Consider the following 11558-nt stretch of genomic DNA (forward strand, 5'->3'; position numbering starts at 1 on the left):
ACCCCCTATCCTCCCAACACCAGCAGGCAGGCTTTAGCTGTGCTAAATGCTTGGTGGTGTACTTTTCCCTTAAAGAGCTGAGACTTTCTCTCTGACTTTTCTAGGAGCTTCCCATTTTGCCTGCTGTACATGGATGGACCTTATGATTTCTTCTGCAGGAACATCTGGCAGCAGCCACATCCCCTAGTGCCCCTTAGAATGGTCTGTCTGCCCTTCTCACACCAGCCCACAGGAGACTCTCCCTCTTCTTCCCCTGTCTACACTGTACTTAGATGTTTCCCCCACCCCCTTTCATAGCTGCCTTTAAAGACAAGCAAAACAGGCAGTTGCCCACAGCCTTCTCCCGTGGGTTCCTGTGTAAACTTTGCAGCTCTGTTTTCCCTGTACTCATAGTCCTGTCATCACCCCCCTCTTCCTGACCTTCTAACATCCCCCTCAAAAGCAGCAGTACCTTCCATCTCTTTTCTTCCTGCAAAGGCTCTAATGGCCTGAACCAACCCTCCCCCTCCTTGGTTTATCTCTTCTCTTTCTCTGCTGCAGCCTGCTCATGGAATGATGGACAAGCTAAAGGCTGAGAAAATACAGTAAAATGCCTTTCTTATCCTGTAATGACCAAGGGGGAGGACTCAGCCTGATAAAAATGACAAGCCAGAAGAATTGAGAATCAGACCCTTCACCTGCCTGTCTCTCAGCAGAGAGAAAACTGTGACTGCAACTGCTGCAAGGCTGGAAAGAAAGGAATTAAGGACTGAGCCAATTAGAGCTATAAGTTTCTGGCCAAAAAAAAGTCCTTCTGCTACCTGTGAAGAGACTTAATTCAGAGAATTACAGGAGAAAAACCTGAAGCAGGGTGAGCATTGGGAGCTGGTGGAAAACACATCTGTAGCCCTGTGTTTTATGGCCAGAGGTCTTCACTTAGCATCTGGCATCTGCATAGTCCCACTGCAGTGATGGGGGCTCACATGACATACAGATCTAGCTGCTCGCTTGCGTCTATCTCTATTTTCAACCGGCTACTTTACTCCTCTGTTTTTATTGGCATGATTTTTTTGACAGCAACCACTAGTGCTGGATCAGCCGTTTCCTGCTGGTGAGTGACCAGGAGGCAAACATTTCATTTGCTAAAGTGCCCCAGAGGCGGTCTGAGCTGCTGTGCAACAAAACACCGATAGACCTGTGACACCTTGTGCTGCAGACAAAGCTCCATCCACCTCCCGTTTAAATAAATCCAGCCTGATGAGGCCACAGGGAGAGACCACTGAGGGAGATAAGGCATAAGGCTTGATGTATTCCTATGGCTGCTTGAAGTAAGCAGCACAGAAACTTCCATGGATTTTCTGCTCCACTTCCTTGCTCCTGAGTCTGGATGGAGACTGAAGTGGGGCACTTTCTGCTCCTTTAGGTCTGCCCTGCTCCACTGCCCACCAGCCTCCTGGCTGCATCCATCCTTGCTTGTCCAAATACCTCTTTCATCTCAGGTCTTCAGGTTCTCTAGCTGGTAGGAGAGGGGTCCTGTCCGTCGGGTGGTCTTTGTATGAAAATGCAGCCTACAGCTGGAGGCAGCTACTGTGGCATCTGGGGAAGTGGGGGGCTGGGGCACCTGTGTCATGTCTCTGCCAGGTGGCTTGGGCTTGGCTCTACAGCAGTTAACCCCCCTGGATCAAATTGCCCTTTGCACCATGCTGTGAGGACATTTCAGACCCCTTCATAATTGTACTCCAGACTGAGTGATGCGAAACATCCCCCCCTCCACTGCACATTCCAGATTAAACCTCACATGAAACACAGGCATTCCCAGTTCCTTTTAAGGGGCTAATGGGGAAGGAAAAAAAAACCCACAGTGGAAAGATGTTTAAATATTCGAATAGGAAGCAAAATCCTTGAAATGTGAATGCTAAGAGCTGAGTTTCAGTGAAGCCCCAGAGCCAAATTTACCCAAAGATTTGGGGATATATGAATAGATTGATATTTCATAACTGCTACAGTCCAGCCTAAATCCCTCCCTTTTTGCCCTCCAAGAGTTAGGGAGGTTGGGATGCAATCTGGGTTTCTCAGCTTGCCCTTTCCTCTGAGCTAAGGCATGCTCTAAGGAAGAATTTATCCTCAGCAGTAAAGTAAAACAGCCTTCCTCCCATCTGACCCTCTAAGGCCCTCAACATGGTTAAAGCCTATCAATTTGGCAGAGGATTCTTGGGAAGCTGCAGTCACCACACACAGCAATGCCCTGTTCAAGGACAGATCTAAGGAAGGCTTCACCACTGGAGTCAGGCACCACCATATGCAGTTTGGGTTCCTCTTTAAATATATGTGAACAGGATGGGAAAGTTCCTGCTATCTGACTAACCCTGAGATGGATACCTTCAACAGCAGGGGAGTCACTAGGCTAGTCACAAATGCAGACTGAGCCCTGTAGGGTCAAGTTTCACCTTTCTGAGGGCTTCATCCAAAGATCATCTCAGACTGTCCAATTTTAAACCCCCAGTGATTTATTTGCTCTAATCCTGAACAGTATCACTTACTGGTGGTTCCAGACACTGGGCTACATCATGTCTGAGTTCCTGATGTAAAGTAGGTTAATGCCCAACAAACTGGAGACAACAGGTAAACTGGTCCCAACAAGTGTTTGACAAACAGAAGATCTAGCCCTGCTGCTAATGTGAGTAATGAGGAGGGAGGACGACAGGTGAGTAAAAGGCCATTAGTGGTTCAAGCTTTTAAGAGACCATATGCAGGAACAGCTGAAACCTCTTCACTAGAAAGGTATTTTCACTGTAGAAAAGGAAGGAATGGTGTTGAGGAACTCAGCTTTTCCCACACTGGATCTGTAACAAATGGCTTCACCTTGGCAGCAAAAAATCTCACTTAAGGGAGAATCAGCTCATGGCAAATAATAGATCTTCCTCCATCCATGTAGAGCAAAGCTGAGAGATGTGGGGGCTCAGAGGGACTGGGCTTTCTGTCACTGGTTAGCAGCCGTTCCACCCATCTGCAGCAGGTTTCCTCAGCAGCATTACAAATAAGGCATTTCCAAAGTCAGCATTTATCATCTGACCATGACCAAAGCCCACCTTGTGGACTTTAGACTGAGCTCTGTGTGCAACACCCATGGAGGAGAAGGAAAGGTGTCTCTACTTTGGCTTCTCCTCCAGTATAAAGCTCGTCCTGAGAGCAAGCCTGCATCCAGGCCCAGGAAAGGCCAGCCTGCAAGGAGCAGCTGCTGGCACTTCTGAGGAAGGTGTGGGCAGAGAGAGTTGGAGCAGGGGCAGCTGTGGCTGAAAAGGGCCAGGGTGTGAGGCACTCAACCCCCACAGTCAGTGAGGTTTGTGACCAAGTTCTCACTTTTTGCTCCCTATGGTTTGCCTTTCTGGCTTCTGCAGCTTAGACACCTTTGGTTTGCTGTGGTTTTATTTGTTGGATTTTTTTTGTTGTTGTTGTGGGGTTTGGTGTGTGGGTTTTTTGTTTTTCTCTGCAATAACTAGAGATGAACTCACAGCCTGTGAAATGTGGGCAATTTAACATGAGATGCATGGGCTGCACAGCTTGATCCACTTCTCTAGTAAGTGCATTTGCCTCCTGCTAAGGTGTTTTAACCAAGGTCAGTGGAAATAAACACTATGGGCAGGCAGCTTGGGACAATTAGCAGAAAACATAAAGAGAGCCAATTTGCCCAGGCTGGTCTGATCAGGAAACAACAGCCCTCACGAGTCTGCAGCTCCAAAGCAGGAGACATCTTTTTAGCAGGAGCTTTTGTAAATGATCCCTTGGCTGATGCAAACCAGCATGATTGCACTGAAGTCAGAGAGAGGTACTGGTTGATCCTGGCTGCGTTCTTGGAGTGTATGTGCTGAAGGGTTTTGCTGAATTTATTTTGCACCCTAGTTAAGACTTTTTTTTAATCTCCCTGCAACTAGTTTTTCTCCTGGTATTTTTGATGTTGTTAGGAAAGGGAGTCTGCTTGTCCAGACACTGTTTATTGTGTAGTTGCTGCAATACCTTTTTGCCCAAGAACTGGAAACTACAAAGGTCCAAGTTAATGAACTGGATATCAACAGTGTAAGAGCAGTTCTTCTCCAAGGTGAAAATCTGTCCAACAGCCTGAATAAGGCCACATTTGCACTCTGAGTTAGGCAACAAAAGCTGGTAGTGGAACCCCTGAAATCAAAAGGCTCTTCCTATAAATGCAGAGGCCTGTGTTACCATGGCTCAGTGCAGGGTGACAGTTTTAATGAGGCTGGATCTGGGAAGCCACTGTGATTATTTTCTCAGCTGAAAAGTGTTTTAGCTTCCTTGTGACCAGAGGACAGGAAAAGATATTGCAGTAAAAAAAACTGTCAGCAACCAAGGCACTGCTTTTTGGCTTTATGCTCACTGTGCAACCAGGCTTAAATGTTCTGAGAGCAAGTTCCATCAGCTTGTTTCCAGCCATGGTAGGTCCTGAAATAGCAGACATCAGACCTATGACTGGTTCTTCGACCTAGCAGTGCTATTTTGGCAGCAGGCCCAGGGTTAAACATAACAAGAATCATTTTCAGTCCTTGCTCTCCTGAAGGTCAGTGGCCCAAATGGTTGGATGTTTGTCTTAGCTGTTTCCGGACAAGGTCTGCATTTTGTAATGATAAGGCAAAATTCAGAGATCCTCATGTTGGCAGTCTCTTGCTAATTCTAATTAGAAGGTATGCTTTTCCTGAATAAGGATGTCAGGATTTGATCGTTGGCAATTTTTAATTTTTTTGACTGTTTTTGAGCTAGGTGTTCTTTTGTTGCTGCTATAAAGGCTCGCTGCTCTGTTTTACCTCCAGTCCATGACTTTCCAGGATAGTGCAGCTCATTCTTAGCATTAAGCCTAGTTTACTAGAACTGCCCATTGCCAGGTGAGACTGAGGATTACTTAATTGCTCAGGTCACACAGAAGAAGTAGTCTCTTAGCAATAAGCCCAGCTTGCTCTGGCTTGCCAAATGCCTTCTGAGATGAGTCTCTTCCCCTCTAAAGCTCCCTTGAAAAGCTATCAGAGAGGTCAGCCACAAATTGGTCCCATTTTTTCTGCCAGACCTCTCTGGCTTTGGCTTTCTCATCCGGTAGCATGGCACTGTATCTGTGAGGAGGAGAAAAGTCAGCATCAGACAGGAGACAAGCAGCTATTTCAAAATCGGTGACCAAAATGAAAAGGCAGAAAGCTGCAACAGATCTATCTTTGCAGGATGTGCCTACACCACACAGAGTAACACGATGTAAAAAGCCTTGAGCTTCTGCTGGTTGGGCTCACACTGGGACAAGAAGCATCATGGCCATATCAATAGCTACTGAGTCTTGCACCATGAGGACAAACAGCTCAATCTGCAAAAGCTGGGGATTGTCTGGGCAGCAGCTGGTGATAAGGACAGAAGAGACGGCGCTGCTGTTGCTTTCAGATATCCCCTGGGCTTGGTCCAGTTTGGTAGGAAATAAGAGTGTTTGTTGTCTGCCTGGCCAAGCAGGGACTTGGAGTTGGCATGAGGACTGGCATGGGATTTGGCAAACAGACAAGAATCTAGGAATGTGCAGAAGGGCCCTAGGCATCATATCTAAACTATTTTGGGATGTATATAGCTGTCCAGATAAACAGAAAAAGTGGTTAAACACAACCAAACTACATGCTAGTAGATTCTTTCCTGTGTTTCCCCGGTGGGCCATTGCAAACACCAGAGCAAGTAAAATTTGAGCAGAAGTAGACAAGTGATAGAAAATTATAACATTTGTCTTATACCCAGAATCAGGCACTGGAGGCAACTTTGCAAAGGACAGAGAAGGGAGGAATACACTGAGACAATGAGTTAGAGATAGGCACTCACAGGCACGGGCAGAGGAGCCTTTGGGGTTCTTGTGTACTGCCCTTGGAGGAGACCCACAAAGGAGAATTTGGAGTGATGGAAGCCCAGCTCATGTATTGGAGAAGATTCTGGGGCCAAACCCCAAATTCAGTGGGTTGCCAGGGAGCACGCTGGTAGCCCATTAGCATTACTATGACTAGGCAAAATAGGTGAGGAACTTACTTTATGGAGTTGAGTGCAAGTTGTTTTAAGGTCCTCAGGTCAGCATTCATCCCTGCGATGGCCATGAATACCTGATAGAAGTCATAGGAGACTCCCTTTGCCCCAAAGATAGGGGGATCATCAGGACTGATCACAATAGGGTACCCTTCAGCCATGAGGGCAGCTGCGGGGTGGCTTCTCAAGTCAGCTACCAGTAGCAGAACCTTAGTGGGAAAAGTGGAAGACAAAGCCACATCAGGTTATTGCTGTAGCTGCGTTTGCATTGTGGCACCTGTCACACTGCATACCTGCTTGTGTCAGCAGGCAGGCATCGGGGAGGAAGAGTCTCCACAGGGCTGCTCAGAGCATGTTAGGTGTTCTGCTCTGAACTGCTGCAGGAGCAGCCTATTTGTCTCCATTGACTATCCAAGGAGATTGGTTTCTTAAATTAATCATCTAAGTCAAGGCTAGTGAGGTGAATAACTTCTGGTTATTTGTAACAATTTGATTGTGAGAATTTTGGGAACAGTCTTTTGGTTATGCATTTGCCATGACACTGAGCAAAGAGCATCTGGAGCTGGTATCAGAGTTCTCTCCCTCAAGGCTCACACCAGTATGTCTCTACCCCAGAGCCTCCTTTCTGTTGGGCCCAGGGGATGATGGGCACCATGCTAACATTGCAAAAGAGTCCCTCCTGGCTATGGATTCTACAAAAGCAAAGGAGTCCAAGTTGCAGCCTCAGCTTCTCAGCCTCTGCCCCTCCTGGCTTTGAACGTTATTTTCCATTACATCTCTTTAGGCACCTCCACGGCTTCAGGCCTCATGTCCACTAGGGACGACTGCCTTCCCAGGTTCCTCTGCATAGGAATTTAAATTACAAGCCTTATACTGTAGGGCAATGTGGTGCAAAGAAAATCAAGCCAGCCTGCATGCGACAAAACATCTCACTGACTCCAGCTCCCTGCTGCTCCTAGCTGCTATGGTTAATCCCATTCCAGTGTTCCAGCCCCAAGACCTAAGCTTTTACCAACATACCTGGTTGGAGATGGGACAGACTTCCACAGGAGTATCCCTCTTCAGAGACAATTTTTTGGCTACTGGGTGTTTAACGAGAGCAAGTCCATGGCCAATCCGGCTGGTATTCAGTAGCAAAGCATCCAGCACATTATTGTCTACAGAGGTGCCCTGCCAGTCTGAGCAGAGACAGGTAAGAATCACTGCAGTGCTGTGAGGAAACACATCTTCTCAAACTGCTAGATGGTTTTGTTAATAAGTGTCTCAGTTGCAAGGTGAGAGGGTTACTCATGCCCTAAGTTACCTCTTTGCATTTTCAGTGAAACAGGGATCCAGATCTGCCTTGGATATTGCCCAGCACAGAGATACCCACTCATCTCCAACTGGCTTTAGATGTCCACAGTATTGCTCTTACAGCTAAGCTAATCATGCTGGTTTCTGTTTGTAGTTAAGGAAGACAAGTAATCATTTCTGCGGAATGGTTTATGCATTAGTATGAGATGTGTCATGCTGTAGAAGTGCCTGTTACTGTCCATAGCTATAAAGGGAGCCTAGGGTAACAAGTTCATCCATAGACATCTTTGTAGATGTTAACGTGATAAGGACGATGCATTAGTTAGACACAACTGTCATGCATGGTTAGGGTAAATCCCATCCATGTGGACTGAATAATACATGGCAAATAATAATACATTGCTGTGGTAATGAAGGGCAGCCATCTGTTACTTTGATGAGTGTATTCAGTTAAGACTTCAGGCTGGTTCAGACATTCCTGCACCTTAAAATGTAAAATAATGATTGAGGAATTCTGCTGCTACTGTGGATGGGAGGTAGGCACTGCTCCAAGGTGCAAATGGCTGTGTTACACCAGCAATAACTCTTGCAGCATGACCCCATGTTGCACGCAGGGCAAAGACACTGAGCAACATAATGCCTACAGTCAAGAGACAGGAACAGGTTGAGGAGGTGCCATGTAGGAATGCAACAGCAATAAGCTGATACCAGGAGAAGCACAAGGAAAATTGATTACACACATGAGGGTACACACCGCCCCCAATTATCTTGATACAGCCAGGCTTGCTCCTTCTGGGATTTGCAAGACTTCACCTCTTGCCTCTGCAAGCAACAACAGGCCTTGAGTCCTCAAGCTTACCAGTCTCCCCGGCATGGAAAAAGTATGGCAAGTTGACCCCAAGGGAATATGGGATGGTCAAGGCATCCTTCAGGTCCCACAAAGAATGACCTTCATCCTCGTTACCAACCTGGGGGAAAGAGGAAATGTATTTTTGAATGTGCTCTGGAAGATGGTGGGACTTACAGCTGTATACAATCGAGGTGCCAGCTGTACTGAAATTACAATGCTCTAGGGTAGGGAGCTGATCCTTTCTGGGGATTTTGTCAATTACTCTCAGCAAAATCCTTAGCTGAAGGATTTGTGATTCATTTACACTGATTTCAATACAGCAGCAGAGGATCTGGCTCAGTATAAAATCTATGCCATATTATATATGTAATTATATAGCACCTCTAGGGGTTAACTCAAAGCCACAGAAGAAATATGGTTACCAAGTCGAAGCCTGCCACGGTGTCTGGGAAGTGGGCTCTGAGTGCCATGGCAGTGACGATGGCTTCTTTAATCTGGGAAACATTCAGCATCCTAAAGAGCAAGAGAGAGAAAGCAGTGCAGAGGCTCACTCCCACAGGCCTGCCTTCTTTGGATTTGAGTTGTGAAATGGCGCCCCAAGGGGTATTTCTAAAATGCAAGTTGCTTCTGAATCTGACAACCAGCTTCAGGTCTCCAGAGTAACAGCAGTAGAAAATTGATATTATGAAAGGAAACCCCTGAATGACCAGGAAATGCCTGGCTAGACCCTGCTGTCACTTGAGTGGAGGCATGCTTGTCTAAGACTCACTGGCTTTTCCCATCTACCAAGCAGGGAACACAACAGCATGGAGATAAAATGTTTAATTTTTTCTCATTTGACTGTTTTGCTGGGAGATGGGACACAGTTGCATTTCAAGAGAGCTTTACATTTAGATTTCTTCCAGCCCTGTTGGATTTAAACACCACTGTGCATTTTACAGACGGACTGTCCAAACCAAGCTGGCTAGAGGCAAGCCAGCCCTGAACTGGAAACAACATAATGCAGAGCCAGAGTGAGTAAATGCTGCTGAAAGTTCTGTTATATTTGCTCAGGATCACCTCACATGGCTTCATGGCATCTGGCTGACTTGGAGACCAGCCTCGTGCCCTCCTGCGAGCAGCAGCACGAACATACCGTACAGAGGCTTCCGGGAGAGCAGCGTTTGCAGGGACACACAAGGACCTTTGCAATACTGAGTGCCCATACTCGGGCACTGCTCTCACTGCTCCAGCTTCTGCAGAGAGGAGGAGTATGTCCAGGCTCAGGAAGAGAGAACGCACAGCTTGGACACACACGCAGGCAGGCAGCCCTCCCCTCGCTCATTCCCACACCCAGGGCTCAGACACCTGCCTCCCCGCTGCACGCCATGAGCTAACCCTGGTCACATTGCACATACACAGACTTATATAGATGATTTCTCATCCCCAGCCTTTTACATGTGCCAGGGGATGCTTTGGGAGTCAGCACTTTGGGTCTGATGGAACACGCAGGCATTGCTGACCAAGTGTAGCACTTCAGCCCAGCCCTCAGCATCGCTTCTCTTGGCACTGCCTGGACCCTTCTCTCCCCACTTCTGCCAGACACACACAGGAGGTTTTAGCCCCAATCAGCCTCTACCTGTGAGCTGTAAATATAATCTTGGCTCCAAGAAAGTCAGGATGCTCTTTTACAAACTGCCTGGTCACTTCTCGATATGTTGCCACAGACCATGATTTATTGTGCTGGGTGCCATCCAGTTCATACACCTGCAAGAGGAAAAGGACATAGTAAACACAAGTTGAAAGGGGTGTTTTATTGGAGGGTGGGAGAAATGAACTGAAGAAAGCCTTGGGAGAAGCAATGTGCTGCAGTCCTGGCAACAGGGCAGAAAAACACAGTTAAATCTGTGCAGAACATTTTCTGCTCTGAAGCCTTTACCAGCCCGGCAACAGTCAAGGAGTGGTTTTCCTTCTTCCTTTGTGATACAAGAGACAACTTCCTCCATGTTCAGACATGGCAAGCAAGTGCCCTTGAGTACCCAGAGGAGACCATGACCTCTTACTCGTGTCTGTATCATGTGCCGGACTGTTTTGTCCAGCCGTCTGGCAGCTCACACACGCTCTGTGCCTTGCAGTGGCAGTCTGTCAGCCAAGGCAGCCCCAAGGCACATGAGAGCTGAGCTCCATAAACTCCCAGCTGGGCTGGACTTCTGCTCCCCTCTGCCAGAGATTTGCTCTGTGACCTTGAGTCAGTCTTTTAGTCTCACCAGGCTTTCCAGTACTCTGGCTGCTAACTGGAAAAAATAATCCTTTTGGCATGCTCTGTCTCATCAACTCACTTCATGAGTTCCTCACTACCAGGGATATACAGCAGGGGTGTAGAGCCATCATGCCCCAGTCAATACTAACCTACAAAGGCCTTGCCTGGAGTTGCTCACAAGCAGTGGCTGAAATCACTCCCTCTGTTCTTGTCCTTCTCACTTTTCTTTTTCACCCTTCTCTTTACCCTTCAACTGGTCCATTCCACCTTCTTCCTTCCCCTCCAGTGCTGCCCTTGGCAGCAACGCTCCTCATCCCTCTTGCAAGCACACGCGCAGAGGGAGTTTTCCCCTGCAGCAACCCATGGGAATGTGAGACTTCACAGAGCTGAACTTGAAAACACAGCTGGCTTTGGGGGGCTTTTCTGTAATGTTTGCTGTTTTGCACTAAATCCTGACTTTCATTTACTTTACTTCAGGGGCTGATTCTGGCGGGCTTTGCGGCACGGTGAGCTCTCGCAGAGTGTCAGTGCTGTTGTCCCAGCTTTGTAGAGCATCTCCAGTCAAACCAAGCATTTGACCTCCAGCCCCTCACAGCTCCCCACAGCACTACCTGGGCTTACAGGCAGCCTGCCTGCCTGTACCTCACAGCAAGCTGAACTGCTGGGTGCAAGCAAGCCCAGGGGCTCTGGAGGCTCCCATGCCCAGAGCCAGAGTTAGGGGCTGGATGGGAAGCAAATCTTCCCTGCCAAGCCACTCTTCAAAAGACATTACAACCATGTCTAAGGGCTGCTGGTAAATGCAGGGTATTTTCCAGTCAGGCCCACACACTCATATCATCGCAGATACTCTTGGCCCGGAAACCTGTGTGACCTGGGGGGCTGCCAGCGTTCTTGCTGTCTCACAGCACAGGAATTTTGACGTTGCTGTTATTTTCTCTTTCCAGGTACCCCAAAGACAGATTGTGACTGAGTTCAGAGCAGCTGGCTCATGACCAACCCCCAGCAAAGTAAAGATATGTATAAGCTTTGTGGTCTTCTCCTCCTCTGTTGTTTTTTTTTTGTCTCCAATACACCCTTTTCATCTCAGGCATGATGAGTGCCAGCCTGCAGCCCTGACACGGAGCCATATTTTGCTATGGCACCAGCCTGAGT

At 47.6% G+C, this 11558-nt stretch overlaps 1 protein-coding gene across 1 annotated transcript in view; it reads right to left on the minus strand.

Annotated features, from left to right (window-relative positions):
• Positions 1–4881: 4881 nt before the first annotated feature.
• The window catches only part of CECR1 (cat eye syndrome chromosome region, candidate 1), an 18681-nt gene continuing 12004 nt past the window's right edge, over positions 4882–11558 (minus strand). Inside the window, exons 4-9 of the mRNA XM_010002920.1 lie at positions 9786–9913; positions 8590–8680; positions 8177–8285; positions 7045–7202; positions 6031–6233; positions 4882–5093 (exon numbers count right to left, since the gene is read on the minus strand). Of these exons, the coding sequence (XP_010001222.1) occupies positions 4985–5093; positions 6031–6233; positions 7045–7202; positions 8177–8285; positions 8590–8680; positions 9786–9913 (798 nt within the window). The 3' untranslated portion in view covers positions 4882–4984. The remainder of the gene's footprint in view (positions 5094–6030; positions 6234–7044; positions 7203–8176; positions 8286–8589; positions 8681–9785; positions 9914–11558) is intronic.

This window comes from Chaetura pelagica, unplaced genomic scaffold (assembly GCF_000747805.2).
Source record: "Chaetura pelagica isolate M959 unplaced genomic scaffold, ChaPel_1.0 scaffold117, whole genome shotgun sequence".
Classification (NCBI taxonomy): domain Eukaryota; kingdom Metazoa; phylum Chordata; class Aves; order Apodiformes; family Apodidae; genus Chaetura; species Chaetura pelagica.